Here is a 21,585-nt window from a genome sequence, read left to right as displayed (position 1 = left end):
GTGATGGTCTGTGTGATGTCACTGACCGTGGCCTCTGAGGTCAGGTTCAGGGTCACTTGGCCATAGTTCCAGTCGTTGCCATAGTTACCGCCTCTCTGGAACACCACGGTAACGGCGGACTCTGGCTGAGAGGAGTGCAGCAGGACTCTGAGACGATGGACATCCTCGCCAAACATGTGGTACCTGCAGACAGACATGTTTACACCTCATGCAGGTGATTAGTTGGTGATTTTATGTTTAAATCTGTTAATACAACCTGATTTCCTAAAAAACAAATGGGATGCTGTTTTAAATATTTAAAAAATAGATCGATTGATCACTTTTTTACTTTTTATAACTAATTATTTTCATCCTTTTTATACATCTTGAAAACTTGCTGCCCTTTTGTTTACATATTCCTTTGGTGTTTTCAGTGATGCATGTTTTGTTTGTGCATTTATGTGGTCATTCCAGATGTTTACAAGTATTTGTTGTTTACCAGAAGCTCAAACACATGGGCTGCGTGGGTGGTGTCAAAAGGGGGCTGTGGATCCTGAAGCTCTTCAGCCATTGGCCGGGACTCGGAGGAGTCACGATGTAGAAGCCTGTCGGAGAGTAATACAAATCAATCAATGCTGGGTTTTGTTGAAAATGTTCCTTTCAATGTTTTTGAGACAAAAGTGTGCCTGATGATGTCATGATGATGACCACCAGGTGAAACCCACCTGAGCTGTTTCCCAGCGTGTGGTCAGCGCTCGGGCCCGTGAACGGAGGAAAGGTGGCGCCGCTGGTTTGGATCCAGTCGCCGTCATCGTCCGGCTGCTGCCTCCAGAAACAAAGGCCGAGCTCAAAGCTGCAGCTCAGCTTCTCCTGGTCTGAGAGGGAAAGAAAGTGAGACACCCGGTTCTGTTCGGGTCTGTTCAGTTCTGTTCGGTTCTGTTCGAGTCTGTTCGGGTATGTTCGGGTCTGTTGGATTATGTTGGGTTCTGTTGGGGTCTGTTCGGGTCTGTTGGGTTCTGTTGGGGTCTGTTCGGTTCTGTTAGGATCTGTTCGGGTATGTTCGGGTCTGTTGGGTTCTGTTGGGGTCTGTTCGGTTCTGTTAGGTTCTGTTCGGGTATGTTCGGGTCTGTTGGGTTCTGTTGGGGTCTGTTGGGGTCTGTTCGGGTCTGTTGGGTTCTGTTGGGGACTGTTGGGTTCTGTTGGGGTCTGTTCGGGTCTGTTGGGGTCTGTTGGGTTCTGTTGGGGTCTGTTGGGTTCTGTTCGGGTCTGTTTGGGTCTGTTGGGTTCTGTTGGGTTCTGTTGGGTTCTGTTGAGGTCTGTTCAGTTCTGTTCGGTTATGTTCGAGTCTGTTCGGGTCTGTTGGGGTCTGTTGGGTTCTGTTGGGGTCTGTTGGGTTCTGTTCGGGTCTGTTTGGGTCTGTTGGGTTCTGTTCGGTTCTGTTGGGTTCTGAAACAAAGGCCGAGCTCAAAGCTGCAGCTCAGCTTCTCCTGGTCTGAGAGGGAAAAAAAGTGAGAACACCCTGTTCTGTTGGGTTCTGTTGGGTTCTGTTGGGTTCTGTCCGGGTCTGTTGGGTTCTGTTGGGTTCTGTTGGGTTCTGTTGGGTTCTGTTGGGGTCTGTTGGGTTCTGTTGGGTTCTGTTCGGTTCTGTTGGGTTCTGTTCGGGTCTGTTGGGTTCTGTTGGGTTCTGTTGGGGTGTGTTGGGTTCTGTTGGGTTCTGTTGGGTTCTGTTCGGGTCTGTTCAGTTCTGTTCGGTTCTGTTCGAGTCTGTTCGGTTCTGTTCGAGTCTGTTCGGGTCTGTTCGGGTCTGTTGGGTTCTGTTCGGGTCTGTTTGGGTCTGTTAGGTTCTGTTCGGGTCTGTTCGGGTCTGTTGGGTTCTGTTCGGGTCTGTTTGGGTCTGTTAGGTTCTGTTCGGGTCTGTTCGGGTCTGTTCGAGTCTGTTTGGTTCTGTTAGGTTCTGTTCGGATCTGTTCGGGTCTGTTCAGTTTTGTTCGGATCTGTTCGGTTCTGTTCGGATCTGTTCGGGTCTGTTCGGTTCTGTTCGGTTCTGTTCGGTTTGGTTCTGTTCGGATCTGTTCGGTTCTGTTTGGTTCTGTTCGGTTCTGTTTGGTTCTGTTCGGGTCTGTTCAGGTCTGTTGGGTTCTGTTCGGGTCTGTTGGGTTCTGTTCGGGTCTGTTGGGTTCTGTTCGGGTCTGTTCGGGTCTGTTCGGATCTGTTGGGTTCTGTTGGGTTCTGTTCGGTTCTGTTCGGGTCTGTTGGGTTCTGTTCGGGTCTGCTGAGTTCTGTTCGGTTCTGTTCGGGTCTGTTGGGTTCTGTTCGGGTCTGTTGGGTTCTGTTCGGGTCTGTTCGGGTCTGTTGGGTTCTGTTCGGGTCTGTTCGGGTGTGTTTGGTTCTGTTCGGGTCTGTTCGGATCTGTTCGGATCTGTTCGGTTCTGTTCAGTTCTGTTCGGTTCGGTTCTGTTCGGATCTGTTCGGGTCTGTTCAGTTCTGTTCGGTTCGGTTCGGTTCTGTTTGGTTCTGTTCAGGTCTGTTCTGTTCGGGTCTGTTCTGTTCGGGTCTGTTCGGGTCTGTTGGGTTCTGTTCGGGTCTGTTCGGGTCTGTTGGGTTCTGTTCGGGTCTGTTGGGTTCTGTTGGATTCTGTTGGGTTCTGTTCGGGTGTGTTTGGTTCTGTTCGGGTCTGTTGGGTTCTGTTTGGGTCTTTTCGGTTCTGTTCGGGTCTATTGGGTTCTGTTCGGTTCTGTTCGGGTGTGTTCGGTTCTGTTCGGGTGTGTTTGGTTCTGTTCGGGTGTGTTGGGTTCTGTTCGGGTGTGTTGGGTTCTGTTCCGGTCTGTTCGGGTCTGTTGGGTTCTGTTCGGGTCTGTTGGGTTCTGTTGGGTTCTGTTCGGGTCTGTTCGAGTGTGTTTGGTTCTGTTCGGGTCTGTTCGGGTGTGTTTGGTTCTGTTCGGGTCTGTTCGGGTCTGTTCAGTTCTGTTCGGTTCGGTTCGGTTCTGTTTGGTTCTGTTCAGGTCTGTTCTGTTCGGGTCTGTTCTGTTCGGGTCTGTTCGGGTCTGTTGGGTTCTGTTCGGGTCTGTTCGGGTCTGTTGGGTTCTGTTGGATTCTGTTGGGTTCTGTTCGGGTGTGTTTGGTTCTGTTCGGGTCTGTTGGGTTCTGTTTGGGTCTTTTCGGTTCTGTTCGGGTCTATTGGGTTCTGTTCGGTTCTGTTCGGGTGTGTTCGGTTCTGTTCGGGTGTGTTTGGTTCTGTTCGGGTGTGTTGGGTTCTGTTCGGGTGTGTTGGGTTCTGTTCCGGTCTGTTCGGGTCTGTTGGGTTCTGTTCGGGTCTGTTGGGTTCTGTTGGGTTCTGTTCGGGTCTGTTCGAGTGTGTTTGGTTCTGTTCGGGTCTGTTCGGGTGTGTTTGGTTCTGTTCGGGTCTGTTCGGGTGTGTTTGGTTCTGTTCGGGTCTGTTGGGTTCTGTTCGGGTCTGTTCGGTTCTGTTCGGGTCTGTTGGGTTCTGTTCGGTTCTGTTCGGGTGGTTTGGTTCTGTTCGGGTCTGTTGGGTTCTGTTCGGGTCTGTTCGGGTCTGTTCGGGTCTGTTGGGTTCTGTTGGGTTCTGTTGGGGTGTGTTGGGTTCTGTTGGGTTCTGTTGGGTTCTGTTGGGTTCTGTTCGGGTCTGTTGGGTTCTGTTGGGTTCCGTTGGGGTGTGTTGGGTTCTGTTCTGTTCGGGTCTGTTGGGTTCTGTTGGGTTCCGTTGGGGTGTGTTGGGTTCTGTTGCGTTCTGTTGGGTTCTGTTCGGGTCTGTTGGGTTCTGTTGGGTTCTGTTCGGGTCTGTTGGGTTCTGTTGGGGTGTGTTGGGTTCTGTTGGGTTCTGTTCGGGTCTGTTGGGTTCTGTTGGGTTCTGTTCGGGTCTGTTGGGTTCTGTTGGGTTCTGTTCGGGTCTGTTGGGTTTTGTTGGGTTCTGTTGGGTTCTGTTCGGGTCTGTTGGGTTCTGTTGGGTTCTGTTGGGTTCTGTTGAGGTCTGTTCAGTTCTGTTCGGTTATGTTCGAGTCTGTTCGGGTCTGTTCGGGTCTGTTGGGTTCTGTTGGGGTCTGTTGGGTTCTGTTCGGGTCTGTTTGGGTCTGTTGGGTTCTGTTCGGGTCTGTTCGGGTCTGTTTGGTTCTTTTAGGTTCTGTTCGGATCTGTTCGGGTCTGTTCAGTTCTGTTCGGTTCTGTTCGGTTCTGTTCAGTTCTGTTCGGTTCTGTTCGGGTCTGTTGGGTTCTGTTCGGTTCTGTTTGGTTCTGTTCAGTTCTGTTCGGGTCTGTTCAGTTCTGTTCGGTTCTGTACGGTTCTGTTCAGTTCTGTTCGGTTCTGTTCGGTTCTGTTCAGTTCTGTTCAGTTCTGTTCGGTTCGGTTCTGTTCGGGTCTGTTGGGTTCTGTTCAGTTCTGTTCTGTTCAGTTCGGTTCTGTTCGGTTCTGTTCAGTTCTGTTCGGTTCGGTTCTGTTTGGGTCTGTTCAGTTCTGTTCGGTTCTGTTTGGTTCTATTCTGTTCTGTTCGGGTCTGTTCGGGTCTGTTGGGTTCTGGTCAGGTCTGTTCGGGTCTGTTGGGTTCTGTTCGGGTCTGTTGGGTTCTGTTCGGGTCTGTTGGGTTCTGTTCGGGTCTGTTGGGTTCTGTTCGGGTCTGTTCGGGTCTGTTGGATTCTGTTCGGGTCTTTTCGGGTCTGTTGGGTTCTGTTGGGTTCTGTTCGGGTCTGTTGGGTTCTGTTCGGGTCTGTTCGGGTCTGTTGGGTTCTGTTGGATTCTGTTGGGTTCTGTTCGGGTGTGTTTGGTTCTGTTCGGGTCTGTTGGGTTCTGTTTGGGTCTTTTCGGTTCTGTTCGGGTCTATTGGGTTCTGTTCGGTTCTGTTCGGGTGTGTTCGGTTCTGTTCGGGTGTGTTTGGTTCTGTTCGGGTGTGTTGGGTTCTGTTCGGGTGTGTTGGGTTCTGTTCCGGTCTGTTCGGGTCTGTTGGGTTCTGTTCGGGTCTGTTGGGTTCTGTTGGGTTCTGTTCGGGTCTGTTCGAGTGTGTTTGGTTCTGTTCGGGTCTGTTCGGGTGTGTTTGGTTCTGTTCGGGTCTGTTCGGGTGTGTTTGGTTCTGTTCGGGTCTGTTGGGTTCTGTTCGGGTCTGTTCGGTTCTGTTCGGGTCTGTTGGGTTCTGTTCGGTTCTGTTCGGGTGGTTTGGTTCTGTTCGGGTCTGTTGGGTTCTGTTCGGGTCTGTTCGGGTCTGTTCGGGTCTGTTGGGTTCTGTTGGGTTCTGTTGGGGTGTGTTGGGTTCTGTTGGGTTCTGTTGGGTTCTGTTGGGTTCTGTTCGGGTCTGTTGGGTTCTGTTGGGTTCCGTTGGGGTGTGTTGGGTTCTGTTCTGTTCGGGTCTGTTGGGTTCTGTTGGGTTCCGTTGGGGTGTGTTGGGTTCTGTTGCGTTCTGTTGGGTTCTGTTCGGGTCTGTTGGGTTCTGTTGGGTTCTGTTCGGGTCTGTTGGGTTCTGTTGGGGTGTGTTGGGTTCTGTTGGGTTCTGTTCGGGTCTGTTGGGTTCTGTTGGGTTCTGTTCGGGTCTGTTGGGTTCTGTTGGGTTCTGTTCGGGTCTGTTGGGTTTTGTTGGGTTCTGTTGGGTTCTGTTCGGGTCTGTTGGGTTCTGTTGGGTTCTGTTGGGTTCTGTTGAGGTCTGTTCAGTTCTGTTCGGTTATGTTCGAGTCTGTTCGGGTCTGTTCGGGTCTGTTGGGTTCTGTTGGGGTCTGTTGGGTTCTGTTCGGGTCTGTTTGGGTCTGTTGGGTTCTGTTCGGGTCTGTTCGGGTCTGTTTGGTTCTTTTAGGTTCTGTTCGGATCTGTTCGGGTCTGTTCAGTTCTGTTCGGTTCTGTTCGGTTCTGTTCAGTTCTGTTCGGTTCTGTTCGGGTCTGTTGGGTTCTGTTCGGTTCTGTTTGGTTCTGTTCAGTTCTGTTCGGGTCTGTTCAGTTCTGTTCGGTTCTGTACGGTTCTGTTCAGTTCTGTTCGGTTCTGTTCGGTTCTGTTCAGTTCTGTTCAGTTCTGTTCGGTTCGGTTCTGTTCGGGTCTGTTGGGTTCTGTTCAGTTCTGTTCTGTTCAGTTCGGTTCTGTTCGGTTCTGTTCAGTTCTGTTCGGTTCGGTTCTGTTTGGGTCTGTTCAGTTCTGTTCGGTTCTGTTTGGTTCTATTCTGTTCTGTTCGGGTCTGTTCGGGTCTGTTGGGTTCTGGTCAGGTCTGTTCGGGTCTGTTGGGTTCTGTTCGGGTCTGTTGGGTTCTGTTCGGGTCTGTTGGGTTCTGTTCGGGTCTGTTGGGTTCTGTTCGGGTCTGTTCGGGTCTGTTGGATTCTGTTCGGGTCTTTTCGGGTCTGTTGGGTTCTGTTGGGTTCTGTTCGGGTCTGTTGGGTTCTGTTCGGGTCTGTTGGGTTCTGTTTGGTTCTGTTCGGGTGTGTTTGGTTCTGTTGGGGTCTGTTGGGGTCTGTTGGGTTCTGTTGGGGTCTGTTCGGGTCTGTTGGATTCTGTTGGGGTCTGTTGGGGTCTGTTGGGTTCTGTTGGGTTCTGTTCGGTTCTGTTCGGGTGTGTTTGGTTCTGTTCGGGTCTGTTGGGTTCTGTTCGGTTCTGTTCGGGTGTGTTTGGTTCTGTTCGGGTGTGTTTGGTTCTGTTCGGGTCTGTGGTCACAGCTTACCAGAGAGGCCGGAGGTGTTGGCAGCACTGAAGCTAGCTTTGAACCCCGACAGGCTGTTGACATCATCAGAAGTAAACTCCACAGTTGATTGGTCAGTCAGCAGCCACACGGTCCGGGGAGGGATGGAGCCTGAGAGCTCAGCTGACAATCATATGAACAAATCAGACGCCTGAGCATCAGAGATCTGTGCTGTGAGTCAACATCTTCTGCTTATCTGGAGGAGCAGGTTCAGCTCAGCTTTCTTCATGTTGTTGGCTCGATGCAACCAGGAAGGTGTTCCACGAACGTAGCTAAAGAACGAAGCTAAAGAACGTAGCTAAAGAACGTAGCTAAAGAACGTAGCTAAAGAAAAAAGCTAAAGAAGGAAGCTAAAGAACGTAGCTAAAGAACGTAGCTAAAGAACGTAGCTAAAGAAAAAAGCTAAAGAACGAAGCTAAAGAACGTAGCTAAAGAACGTAGCTAAAGAACGAAGCTAAAGAACGTAGCTAAAGAACGAAGCTAAAGAACGAAGCTAAAGAACGAAGCTAAAGAACAAAGCTAAAGAACAGCCTGGCTATGTGCGAGGCTTCCACAGCCTGGCTATGTGCAAGGCTTCCACAGCCTGGCTATGTGTGAGGCTTCCACAGCCTGGCTATGTGTGAGGCTTCCATAGCCTGGCTATATGTGAGGCTTACACAGCCTGGCTATGTGCGAGGCTTCCATAGCCTGGCTATATGTGAGGCTTCCACAGCCTGGCTATGTGCGAGGCTTCCACAGCCTGGCTATGTGTGAGGCTTACACAGCCTGGCTATGTGTGAGGCTTCCATAGCCTGGCTATGTGCGAGGCTTCCACAGCCTGGCTATGTGCGAGGCTTCCACAGCCTGGCTATGTGTGAGACTTACACAGCCTGGCTATGTGCAAGGCTTCCACAGCCTGGCTATGTGCGAGGCTTCCATAGCCTGGCTATATGTGAGGCTTCCACAGCCTGGCTATGTGCGAGGCTTCCACAGCCTGGCTATGTGCGAGGCTTCCATAGCCTGGCTATGTGTGAGGCTTACACAGCCTGGCTATGTGCAAGGCTTCCACAGCCTGGCTATGTGTGAGGCTTCCACAGCCTGGCTATATTTGAGGCTTCCACAGCCTGGCTATGTGCGAGGCTTCCACAGCCTGGCTATGTGTGAGGCTTCCATAGCCTGGCTATGTGCAAGGCTTACACAGCCTGGCTATGTGTGAGGCTTACACAGCCTGGCTACGTGCAAGGCTTCCACAGCCTGGCTATGTGCGAGGCTTTCACAGCCTGGCTATGTGCAAGGCTTCCACAGCCTGGCTATATGTGAGACTTACACAGCCTGGCTATATGTGAGACTTACACAGCCTGGCTATATGTGAGACTTACACAGCCTGGCTATATGTGAGGCTTCCATAGCCTGGCTATGTGTGAGGCTTCCATAGCCTGGCTATGTGCAAGGCTTCCACAGCCTGGCTATGTGTGAGGCTTCCATAGCCTGGCTATGTGCAAGGCTTCCACAGCCTGGCTATGTGAGAGGCTTCCACAGCCTGGCTATGTGCAAGGCTTCCACAGCCTGGCTATGTGCGAGGCTTACACAGCCTGGCTATGTGCGAGGCTTCCACAGCCTGGCTATGTGCGAGGCTTACACAGCCTGGCTATGTGTGAGGCTTCCATAGCCTGGCTATGTGCGAGGCTTACACAGCCTGGCTATGTGTGAGGCTTCCATAGCCTGGCTATATGTGAGGCTTCCATAGCCTGGCTATGTGAAAGGCTTCCACAGCCTGGCTATGTGTGAGGCTTCCATAGCCTGGCTATATGTGAGGCTTACACAGCCTGGCTATATGTGAGACTTCCATAGCCTGGCTATGTGTAAGGCTTCCACAGCCTGGCTATGTGTGAGGCTTCCACAGCCTGGCTATGTGTGAGGCTTCCATAGCCTGGCTATGTGTGAGGCTTCCATAGCCTGGCTATATGTGAGGCTTACACAGCCTGGCTATGTGTGAGGCTTCCATAGCCTGGCTATGTGCAAGGCTTCCACAGCCTGGCTAAGTGCGAGGCTTCCACAGCCTGGCTAAGTGCGAGGCTTCCACAGCCAGGCTATGTGCGAGGCTTCCACAGCCTGGCTATGTGCAAGGCTTCCACAGCCTGGCTAAGTGCGAGGCTTCCACAGCCTGGCTATGTGCGAGGCTTCCACAGCCAGGCTATGTGCGAGGCTTCAAAGATCAAAGTCACCTGTGAGCAGTTTGTTTGGTCCAACTCCTTCGTAGAGTCTCAGGACATCAATGTTTTGTTCGGTTTCAAACTGAAGGAAGTTGACCTGAACTGAAAATCCTCGATCAACCCTGAAAATGAGAAAAACTGAGTTAAATGAGTTAAATTTCTTAAATGATTTAAAGTTTTATTCTGTGTGAAATTGAGCTGGACAACATTTCTTTCTGTAAACATATAACATTTCTACAGCTCCTGTGAGGGTCTAATACCAGCAGATATAAAGATATAACATTATTACCAGCAACTAAAGCTCACTGAGCTATTTATAGAGATATATAAAGTATAAATACATAATATATAAATGTATATATCTCAGAACGGCTGTTTTTCTGACCTGATGATCCAGCGGCAGAAGCTGCTGCTGTTGTACGTCTCAGACTTTGATGAACTGAATGATCCGCTCGGTCCTCTCAGCACAAACTGGGCATCACATGATGTAGCTATGGATCAGAACACAGGAGGTTACATCAGGTTAGGGTTAGGCTACCACCTTCAGGGGGGTGAATGCATCGAAAAGCAGTTAGCATTAACTATTTAAGCATTTTGAAAATGCCATAAAAGTTGTATTTTACACAGGACCTTGATGAAAATGACATAAATGTCTCCTCCATTTTGGGACTGGCAGAGGCGCAAAATTCAATGGGAAAATCGATTGAAAAGCACTAAATGAGGCCATTTAAAGCACTTAACGAGCCCCAAAATGCATTTTACAATGCTAAAAAACCTGTTTTTTAAATGGGACCTTGATAAAAATGACATAGCAGTCTCCTCCATTTAGGGACTGGCAGAAGCGCAAAATGGAATGAAGAAAATCAATTGAAAAGCACAAAATGAGGTCATTTTGAAAATGCCATTAAAGCTGTAATGTAAACAGGACTTTAATAAAAAATGACATAACTGTCTTCATCAGACCTGTCTTAGGAATTTTGGGTGTTGCAGAGGCCCAAAATTCAATTGGAAAATCGATTGAAAAGCCCTTAAATAGCACCAAAATGCATTTTAAAATGCCAAAAAAACGTTGTTTTTTTTTTAAACTGGCCCTTGATAAAAAAAACATAACTGTCTTCATCAGACCTGTCTTAGGAATTTTGGGCCTTGCAGAGACTTTTCAGGTGGGAACCTGTGTGAAACAGCTGAAATGTGGGACGTCCAGTTGGCTGCCACCTTCAGGTGGTCTCAGCATTGATAATAAGTTTATGTATTATGTAGTATATATATATATTATATACTATATATAATGTAGTATGTACAATAGGTAACATAAATCATTTCTGACCACAGTGAGCAGCAGCTTCATCAGACCCATCGGAACAGTCCTGGATTCCGTCGCAGAGCCGATCAATCCGAACACACATTGATCCATCAGTACAGGACGTCTCCTCCGGGGGGCATAAAACCACCGAGGGTGAAGGTGTGCCCCCTGCTGGAGGTGTGATGCTGGTAGCTACAGGTGTGATGCTGGTGGCCCCAGGTGTGGTCGGGTCCGGTTTCTCTGCAGAGAAAACAAACGTGTTGGTTTGTTACTGAAAACACGTGAACAACAAAACAATGATACCGGAGAATAATAATAATAATAACAATAATAATAACAATAATAATAATAATAATAATAATAATAATAATAATATTAACTAGAAAATTTCTGAAAAAAAAAATTTCTGAAGAAGGGGCCTGCCAAAGTGTGCGTATCACTCAACCAATCACGGCTTTAAAGCGGCTAACTGTCCCTTCAAAGTGGCGAACTGTCCCTTTAAAGGGGCTAATTCAATTCAATTCAATTCATTTTTATTTATATAGCGCCAAATACAACAAATGTCATCTCAAGGCACTTAGATAGTAAGTCCAATTCAAGCCAATTGGAATTCAATTAATTAATAATAATCATAATTCATAAAATAATCCAATTCGTTCATATAGAGCCAATTCAAAAACAATTTCCTAGCTAAGAAAACCAACAGATTGCACTGAAAACTTTTTGTTTTTTCGGTCCAATCTCCCGGCCTGAGCGGCGTGCCTGAGGCGACTGTGGAGAGAAACGACTCCCTTTTAACAGGAAGAAACCTCTGGCAGAACCAGACTCAGGAAGGGTGGCCATCCGCCTCGACCAGCTGGGGTTTGAGAAGACAGAAAGGGGGGGGGGGGGCGGCGGCGGCGGCACTGTAACACCATTCAAAGGATATCTGTTGGAACAGGGAAACACGAGTTAATGACCACAATAATATCACATATACATAAAGAGAGTAAAGTGAGGAAAGGTGTGACAGATGAGGCCCCCCAGCAGTCTAGGCCTATAGCAGCTTAACTATGGGATGTTTCAGGATCACCTGAGCCATCCCTATTCAAGGTAAACACAAGAAACTTGTGCTAACGAAAATAAATAAATAAATAAAGGACCAGACTCAGTGAGTAATTCCCTATACTCCCTATATAGATCCATATATAGAACCATCTTTTACAGCCACAAGCTACCTCAGCCTCTCACCAACTGCACACCAGTCACAGCGGGGTGGGGATGCAAACCCTGGTTCGGGTAGGGGGAGAAATAAAAGAGGTAAGATAAGCGGGAATGGGATTCAAACCCTGGTTCGGGTAGGGGGTAATGAAAGTATAGAAGGTGCCAGAGGTGGAGGCAGGACAAGACACACTAGCAGATTCAGCAGACAAACTCACCTAAACAGTCCTATAATCACTAAAAATACCAGCAAAAACAAAGCCATACAACTCACTCTCACCAACTGCACACCAGTCACAGCGGGGTGGGGATGCAAACCCTGGTTCGGGTAGGGGGAGAAATAAAAGAGGTAAGATAAGCAGGAATGGGATTCAAACCCTGGTTCGGGTAGGGGGTAATGAAAGTATAGAGGGTGCCAGAGGTGGAGGCAGAACAAGACACACTAGCAGACACACTATCAGATTCAACAGACCTAACTATAAGCTTTATAAAAAAGGAAAGTTTTAAGCCTGGTCTTAAAAGTGGAAAGGGTGTCTGCTTCCCGGACATTTACTGGCAGCTTATTCCACAATAGAGGGGCCTGATAACTGAAGGCTCTGCCTCCCATTCTACTTTTAGAAACTCTGGGAACCTCAAGTAAACCTGCAGTTTGGGAACGAAGTGCTCTGTTAGGAAAATATCTTACAATGAGATCTTTAAGATATGATGGAGCTCGGTCATTAAGAGGTTTATATGTAAGGAGAAGAATCTTAAATTCTATTCTGAATTTAACAGGGAGCCAATGAAGAGAAGCTAAAACTGGAGAAATATGATCTCTCCTGTTAGTTCTCATCAGAACTCTGGCTGCAGCATTTTGGATCAGCTGGAGGCTTTTCAGAGAATATGTGGGACAGCCCAATAATAAAGAATTACAGCAGTCCAATCTTGAAGTAACAAATGCATGGAGCAGTTTTTCTGCATCACTCTGAGACAAGATGTTCCTGATTTTAACAATATTACGAAGATGAAAGAAGGCAGTCCTAGAAACCTGTTTTATATGCGAGTCAAATGATAAGTTCTGGTCAAAAATAACTCCAAGGTTCCTCACTGTAGAACTAGAAGCCAAGGAAATACCATCTAGAGTAACTATATAGCTAGACAATTTCTCCCTGAAACGCTCAGGTCCAAAGATAACGACTTCAGTTTTGTCTGAATTTAGAAGCAGACAGTTCTGAGTCATCCAGGTCTTTATGTCTTTAAGACATGCTTGTAGTCTGACCAACCTATTGGGTTCATCTGGTTTTATAGATAAGTACAGCTGAGTATCATCAGCATAGCAATGGAAATTTATGCCATGCTGTCTAATAATGTTACCTAATGGAAGCATGTATAAAGTGAAAAGAATCGGTCCAAGCACAGAACCCTGGGGAACTCCATGACTTACTCTGGTGTGTGAGGAAGATTCTTCATTTACAAGAACAAACTGAAATCTATCAGATAAATATGACTTAAACCAGCCTAATGCAGTTCCTTTAATCCCAATAACATGTTCAAGTCTGTGTAATAAGATACTGTGATCGACCGTATCAAATGCAGCACTGAGATCCAACAGGACAAGCACAGACACAAGTCCGCTATCAGAAGCTAAGAGGAGATCATTGGTAACTTTCAGCAGTGCAGTTTCTGTGCTATGATGCACTCTGAATCCTGACTGAAACTCTTCAAACAGATTATTTCTGTGTAAGTGATCACAAAGCTGAGCTGCAACTATTTTTTCAAGAACTTTAGACATAAAAGGGAGATTGGATATAGGTCTATAATGAGCCAACACTTCTGAATCAAGAGTAGGTTTTTTAAGTAAAGGTTTAATTACAGCAACCTTAAAAGTCTGAGGTACATATCCTGTCAACAAAGACAGATTGATCAAATCCAATATGGAAGTGTCAATTAAGGGGAAAACCTCCTTGAACAGTGGTTGGGATTGGGTCTAAAACACAAGTTGATGGTTTAGAAGAGACTATTGCTGTTGTTAGTTCAGAGAGATCAACTGGGCAGAAGCCGTCTAAATACAAATCAGGTTCTAAAGATACTTCTAAAGCTGCTGTACTTGATGATACATCACTGATAATAGTGGGAAGGACTCCATCAATCTTCTCTCTGATAGAAACAATTTTATTAATAAAGAAGCTCATGAAATCATCACTGCTGAGAGTTAAAGGAATAAATGGCTCAGCAGAGCTCGGACTCTTAGTCAGACTGGCTACAGTGCTGAAGAGAAACCTGGGATTATTCTTATTCTCTTCTATCAATGATGAATAATAAGCAGTTCTAGCTTTACGAAGGGCTTTCTTATATATTATTAAACTATCTTTCCAGACTAACTGAGACTCTTCTAAATTAGAGGAACGCCACTGTCTCTCCAGCTTTCTTGCAGTCTGCTTTAAAGCACGCAGCTGTGAATTATACCAAGGAGCCAACCTCTTCTGACTGATTACCTTCCTTTTCAGAGGGGCAACATTGTCCAGTGCTGTACGCATTGAAACTATAGTGCTGTCAACAAGAGAGTCAAGTGCTGCTGGAGTAAAGTTTAGGTAGTCGTCCTCTGTCATATCTGCACATGGCAGTGAAGAAAAGGATGATGGAATTAATTCTTTAAATCTGGTTACAGCATCCTCTGATAGACACCTTCTATATGTAAATTTCTTCTCAGAAACTGTATAGTCAAGTAATGTAAACTCAAAGGTTATCAGAAAATGGTCAGATAAGACAGGGTTATGAGGGAACACTGTTAACTGTTCACTCTCAATGCCATAAGTCAGCACAAGATCAAGGGTGTGATTAAGGCAGTGAGTCGGTCTGTGAACACTCTGAGAAAATCCAATAGAGTCTAATATAGAATTAAAGTTCATATTCAGGCTGTCATTTTCAACATCTACATGAATATTAAAGTCACCCACTACAATGACTTTATCTGTACTCAGCACTAACTGGGATAAAAACTCTGAGAATTCAGACAGAAACTCAGAATAAGGGCCAGGTGGACGATACACAACAACAAACACAAGAGGTTTCTGGGATTTCCACTTTGCGTGGGAAAAACTGAGAATCACAGATTCAAAAGAGCTCAAACTAATCTTGGGTCTGGGACTGATTAGTAACCCTGATCTGAAAATAGCTGCCACTCCTCCTCCTCTGCCTGTGGTTCCAGGAACGTGAACATTTAAACAGTCAGAGGGAGTTGCTTCATTAATGCTAACATGATCCTCCTGCTGCAGCCAGGTTTCTGTAAGACAAAATATATCAATATGATGATCACAAATCAACTCATTCACTAACAGAGACTTGGAAAGGAGAGATCTGATATTCAGCAAACCACATTTAATAGTTTGATGTTTTTGTTCAGTTAAAGTTTTTGTTTTAATAATTTCTTTTTGCACAAGAGGATTTGCTCCTTTTGTGTTAATCGATTGGGTGGGTAGCAGCAGGTGGGAAGCTGCAGAGAAGTGTGTAAGACTACAACTCTGCATCCTGGTCTGAGCCCTGGGTTGTCATGTTTTAGGGTGGCAAATAAATTCATCCATATTTCTAGAAATGAGAGCTGCTCCTTCCAAAGTGGGATGGATGCCGTCTCTCCTCATCAGACCAGGTTTACTCCAGAAAGATTGCCAATTATCTCTGTAGCCCACGTTATTTGCTGGACACCATCTAGACAACCAGCGATTGTAGGACGACATGCGGCTAAACATGTCATCACTGGTCAGATTTGGCAGGGGTCCAGAGAAAACTACGGAGTCCCACATTGTTTTGGCAAAATTACACACCGATGCAACATTAATTTTAGTGACCTCCGATTGGCGTAACCGGGTGTCATTAACGCCGACGTGAATAACTATTTTACCATATTTACGTTTATCCTTAGCCAGCAGTTTTAAATAGGATTCTATGTCGCCCGCTCTGGCCCCTGGAATGCATTTGACTATGGCCGCTGGTGCCTCTAATGCCACGTTTCTGACTATAGAGCTGCCAATTACCAGGGTTTTATCCTCAGCGGGTGTGTCGCTGAGTGGGGAAAATCTGTTAGAAGCGTGGACAGGTCGATGGTGAACAACGGGCTTGACTTTAGAGCTATGCCTCTTCCTGACAGTCACCCAGCCACGATGTAATCCCGGCTGCTCGGGTTCTGCTAGGGGGAGGCTAATTGAGGTAGCTACGCTAGGTGGCTCCACACTGGCTAAAGGGACCTGGCTCGCTATCGGTTGATTTTCAACAGTGCAGAGCCGAGCTTCCAATTCAGATAACCTCGCCTCCAAAACTACAAAAAGACTACATTTGTTACATGTACCATTATCGCTAAAGGAGGCAGAGGAGTAACTAAACATCTGACACACGGAGCAGGTGAAAGCAGGAGGAGGAAGAGAACCGGTAGCCATGCTACGCTAGAGAACCAGACACATCGTTAAAAAGTGAAAATAAAGATTGAAGATCTGTAGGAGTGTGTTAGAACAGAACTGTAAGCTATAGAGTTTAAAAATGCAAAATTGTGTAAGTTATAGATAGAAATAAAGTGATTATCAGTACTCCAAGCGGAGCAAGAAATTCCACAGTGCACGAGCAAGGTAACAGGAAGTGATGCAATACGTCTTACCGCAAAGCAAAGCGTCACAGCCCATCATCAGCTAACTGTCCCTTTAAAGCGGTGAACTGTCCCTTTAAAGCGGCTAACTGTCCCTTTAAAGCGGCGAACTGTCCCTTTAAAGCAGCGAACTGTCCCTTTAAAGTGGTGAACTGTCCCTTTAAAGCGGCTAACTGTCCCTTCAAAGCGGTGAACTGTCCCTTCATAGCGTCGAACTGTCCCTTTAAAGCGGTGAGATGTCCCTTTAAAGTGGCGAACTGTCCCTTTAAAGCGGCGAACTGTCCCTTTAAAGCGGTGAACTGTCCCTTCAAAGCGGCGAACTGTCCCTTTAAAGAGGCGAACTGTCCCTTTAAAGAGGCGAACTGTCCCTTTAAAGAGGCGAACTGTCCCTTCAAAGCGGCGAACTGTCCCTTTAAAGAGGTGAACTGTCCCTTTAAAGAGGTGAACTGTCCCTTTAAAGAGGTGAACTGTCCCTTTAAAGCGGCGAACTGTCCCTTTAAATCGGCAAAGGACTGGCTGGGCCACTAATAGCCTTGTTTCTATGGTAACATTTAACTGACAGTTCAGCTGCTGCTACACTAATTATATGAGACTCAGGCTTTTCAGAGCCAAAAAACCTCTACGAACAGATGCTTCCCATTCGGAAACCGTAAGAGCTACGGAAGAAATTCTCGCAGAATGAGCGAGGGACGCCTTTGGACTTCAATATTCCCGCGTTTCAGATCTGTAGCACATTCACAGTGAAAGCACGGATGAGAGAAAGGAGGGCTGCAGGGGCTGCTGAGATTCTGAGAATTGGATGAATTAAAATGCGGATTTGAGGTCTTTGAGCCCCGACATCACTTTGCTCTGAGGGGCTCTGAGAGCAAACGGTCAGCCCTAGATGAAATATGAAAACATTTTATGAATCCCAACATGCGTGCCTATATTATGACAGTACATAATAGCATTGGAGCGATATTTGTAGGCGTGAGGGCGATTTGAAAATGAATCTGAGGCCAGAACTCTTGCTCTTCCCACACTCTAATGAAATGGCAGTTGTGCTCTAAAAATTCAAATTTTGCAGATTTTGGCCAAAACTTTGGGTCGCTTGGAGGCATGCTGTGGGAAATCCGTAGCAGGTATCGACATGGCGTCTTCACTTCTGAACACAGCACGGACGTATCTACAAACTGACATTTGAATGGCGTTTCTAGGTTAAGGCATGATGACACAGTAACTGCTCAAAATTTAGTTTTTTTTTTTTTTTTTCCAGGTCATCCCCCTGTTTATTCCTAGGGGGGCTTTGGGGGGCTGTTTTTTGCTTATTACGTCGCCATGGTAACTCCAATCTTCAATAAAAGTAATAGCCCGCGAAAACTCATTGAGCCGGTCGTTTTGATATATATGTTGTTGGGATGTGCGGGCCCATAGGGCCCGCATTAATGTGGACGGAAGAATAAATATATATATAAATAAAGAGACCCATCCCATAGACTTTTGCCAACGGAATAGTAATAGGTGCCTTGCCATGCAAACGCTATGGCAGGCCCCAATAAAATAATTATTCACGGAGCTTTAGGACGACAGAGTTCCCTCATATGGTCTTATCTGACCATTTCTTGATAACCTTTGAGTTCATATTACTGACTAAACAGTTTCTTAGAAGAAATGTACATATAGAAGGTGTCTATCAGAGGATGCTGTAACCAGATTTAAAGAGTTAATTCCATCATCCTTTTCTTCACTGTGCAGATATGACAGAGGACGACTACCTAAACTTTACTCACAGTTACTTACAGTCTTAGGTAGGCTACTTTTTTTAAAATTTACTCTGTATGAATTCGACTAATTTGGAATTTATATAATTGGATTTGATTGGTTTCTGATTGTTTTGGAATGAATTGGATTTTCAGTGGATTGTATCTTTGAATTCAATTGAATATTTCCATATTTGCCCTCGTGATGATCATCTCTGAACAATAGAACACGAACGGCTCACCTGTGATCTCAATGCTGTTTAGGTCGATGACCAATCCTGTGGCCTCCACCCGTTGTAGCCCCGCCCCCAGCTGCTGCTCCACCTCTTTCGCATCAATCAGCTGATCGAAGCCGAGGTCAAAGGTCACCACCACGCTGCCTGGACTGAAGACAGACCAATGACAGCTCAACTCATCTCTGTTTTATAAGGACATGATTGGTGGATCCCAATGTGACCGATCCGATGTCTGACCTGAAGTGTTGAACCTGACAGGATCGATAGACCCGGCCCAGCTCGCCCAGACCGAATGCCTCAGACACCTGTCAACCAATCAGATCGCCTGAAATGTGACACCTGCATGACCTGATCTCAGAAGAAGAAGAATAAATGTTAAAGTTATTTTCTAAAATAGAAGCTGATGGCTCACCAGCTGCTGCACGTCGAAGGCCACAGATTTAAACTGCTGAGTGCTGGAGTTCCTCAGGTCCTCAGAGAAATCCACCCCGGCTGTGATCACCATCTGACCCGTCAGCTGCTCCGTCACACCTGGACACACAAACGTCCTCACTGCAGCACCTGCCACCAGCTGATCAGGGGACTTAAACTGCCCCGTTTACCTGAAACTGCCCCGTTTACCTTCAGGCTGCAGGCTGGGCCATGAAAGGATGATCAGGGAGATGCAGCAGACGAAAAGAAGGGAAGTAATGACGCAAAGGAGGAACTCCAGAGAGGACAGAGGCCGCTTCATCCCGGCAGCTGCCCTGTCAACATATAATCCATTAAAAAGAGTGAGACATAATCCATTAAAAAGAGTGAGATATAATCCATTAAAAAGAGTGAGAAATAATTCATTAAAAAGATTGAGATTAAAAAGAGTGAGATATAATCCATTAAAAAGAGTGAGATATAATCCATTAAAAAGAGTGAGATATAATCCATTAAAAAGAGTGAGATATAATCCATTATTGATTTTATTTTATTTTATTTTATTTTTTTATTTCATTATATTCTATTGGCTTGTTTTTACTACTTTAATTGTTTTTCATATCTTTACTGTATGCTGCTGCAACAAAACAATTTCCCAAATTGGGATTAATAAAGTATCTATCTATCTATCTATCTATCTATCTATCTATCTATCTATCTATCTATCTATCTATCTATCATTAAAAAGAGTGAGATAGAATCCATTAAAAAGATTGAGATTAAAAAGAGTGAGACATAATCCATTAAAAAGAGTGAGACATAATCTATTAAAAAGAGTGAGATAATCCATAAAAAAGAGTGAGAAATAATCCATTGAAAAGAGTGAGACATAATCTATTAAAAAGAGTGAGATAATCCATAAAAAAGAGTGAGAAATAATCCATTATTGATTTTATTTTATTTTATTTTTTTATTTTATTATATTCTATTGGCTTGTTTTTACTACTTTAATTGTTTTTCATATCTTTACTGTATGCTGCTGCAACAAAACAATTTCCCAAATTGGGATTAATAAAGTACTTATCTATCTATCTATCTATCTATCTATCTATCTATCTATCTATCTATCTATCTATCTATCATTAAAAAGAGTGAGATATAATCCATTAAAAAGAGTGAGATATAATCCATTAAAAAGAGTGAGATATAATCCATTAAAAAGAGCGAGATATAATCCATTAAAAAGAGTGAGAAAAATCGATTAAAAAGAGTGAGATATAATCTATTAAAAAGAGTGAGATGCCATGAAGTGACATATATACACACTCTGCCTCCTGTCTTCATATTTATGAATCACACAAAATGCAAACAAAAGATTTGAGTTTGACTTTAAGCTTAGCTGCTGTTGAAGGTGAGTTTACCTGGATCAGTTCACCTGGATCAGTTCACCTGGATCAGTTGTCGCAGACCTCCAATCAGCCGGCTGTTCTTTTCTTCTTCTGTTTGTGTCTCAGAATGAAAACCTGAGGTTTCTGAGGTTTCTGAGGTTTCTGAAGCAGAACGTCTGTTCTCTCTGACTCTGCCTGATCTGTGATCAGCTTTTATGGAGCTCAGAATGATTAATGACACCAGGTGACCTGAGCGATCCTGCTGCTAACTTCATAAAAACACAACATTCAGAGTCCCAATCTCAAAAAACACGTCTCACTTACATGTTTACACGTGATCAAATGAGATTAAATGTCCAGTCGTACGTCGGTCTGAAGCACCGGGCTCACCTGATGTTTGTTGTTTATCACAATCTAAAGTCCAGCTGCTGTAAAGCTGTCAGCTCATTTGGCCCCGCCCCCTGCACCCACCTGTAGAAGGCTCACCTGCAGAACCACGTAGTGATTATCAGGGTATCGATGCTTCATAAATGTCAGAATAACGCAGCCGTCAGCAGACAGAAAGACGCTGTTTGATTGATTGATTGGTCATCACCTGATTACCCAGCAGCATAACACACACCTGAGCACACCTGAGCACATGGATCCTCACAGTTCAGTCAGGGAGACGGTTACAGTTGTGGGTTTTTAACCTCCAACTTCTTCACAGCTGTGTTACATTTTTTTTTCACATTCGGAGGAGTAGCTGCAGACAAGAACAACTTCTGCGTTCAAACCAGCAACCGTCTGACTAACGGACAGCTTACCCTTTGATTCTGGAGAAGAATCATACATCCATACATTACCCTAACCCACATCCATTCATTACCCTTACCCATATCCATAAATTACCCTAACCCACATCCATACATTACCCTAACCCTAACCCATATCCATAAATTACCCAAACCCTAACCCATATCCATAAATTACCCTAACCCACATCCATACATTACCCTAACCCTAACCCATATCCATAAATTACCCAAACCCTAACCCATATCCATAAATTACCCTAACCCACATCCATACATTACCCTAACCCACATCCATACATTACCCTAACCCTAACCCATATCCATAAATTACCCTAACCCACATCCATACATTACCCTAACCCATATCCATAAATTACCCTAACCCTAACCCATATCCATACATTACCCTAACCCTAAATCCATACATTACCCTAACCTTAACCCTACATCCATAAATTACCCTAACCCTACTACATCTATACATTACCCTAACCCTAACCCTAACACCAACATCCCCCTACATCCATACATTACCCTAACCCTAACACCAACATCCCCCTACATCCATACATTACCCTAACCCACATCCATACATTACCCTAACCCTAACCCATATCCATAAATTACCCTAATCCATATCCATAAATTACCCTAACCCACATCCATACATTACCCTAACCCACATCCATACATTACCCTAACCCACATCCATACATTACCCTAACCCTAACCCATATCCATACATTACCCTAACCCATATCCATAAATTACCCTAACCCTAACCCATATCCATACATTACCCTAACCCTAACCCATATCCATACATTACCCTAACCCATATCCATAAATTACCCTAACCCTAACCCACATCCATACATTACCCTAACCCATATCCATAAATTACCCTAACCCTAACCCATATCCATACATTACCCTAACCCTAAATCCATACATTACCCTAACCCTAACCCTACATCCATAAATTACCCTAACCCTACTACATCTATACATTACCCTAACCCTAACACCAACATCCCCCTACATCCATACATTACCCTAACCCTAACACCA

General features: G+C 45.3%; 1 protein-coding gene across 1 annotated transcript in view; it reads right to left on the bottom strand.

Moving 5' to 3' along the window:
* tmprss15 (transmembrane serine protease 15) overlaps positions 1-18,651 on the bottom strand; it is a 30,864-nt gene extending 12,213 nt beyond the window's left edge. The window contains exons 1-11 of the mRNA XM_075487318.1: positions 18,540-18,651; positions 18,331-18,449; positions 18,156-18,223; positions 17,925-18,067; positions 10,156-10,371; positions 9,214-9,319; positions 8,841-8,950; positions 6,619-6,759; positions 705-854; positions 479-584; positions 27-183 (exon numbers count right to left, since the gene is read on the bottom strand). Coding sequence (XP_075343433.1) covers positions 27-183; positions 479-584; positions 705-854; positions 6,619-6,759; positions 8,841-8,950; positions 9,214-9,319; positions 10,156-10,371; positions 17,925-18,067; positions 18,156-18,223; positions 18,331-18,449; positions 18,540-18,651 — 1,428 coding nt within the window. The remainder of the gene's footprint in view (positions 1-26; positions 184-478; positions 585-704; positions 855-6,618; positions 6,760-8,840; positions 8,951-9,213; positions 9,320-10,155; positions 10,372-17,924; positions 18,068-18,155; positions 18,224-18,330; positions 18,450-18,539) is intronic.
* Positions 18,652-21,585: the final 2,934 nt, after the last annotated feature.

The sequence above is a fragment of the Odontesthes bonariensis genome, chromosome 16 (genome assembly GCF_027942865.1).
Source record: "Odontesthes bonariensis isolate fOdoBon6 chromosome 16, fOdoBon6.hap1, whole genome shotgun sequence".
Lineage (NCBI taxonomy): Eukaryota > Metazoa > Chordata > Actinopteri > Atheriniformes > Atherinopsidae > Odontesthes > Odontesthes bonariensis.
The sequence above is the reverse complement of the archived record's forward strand: the minus strand, read 5'-3'. Positions and strand labels throughout refer to the sequence as shown.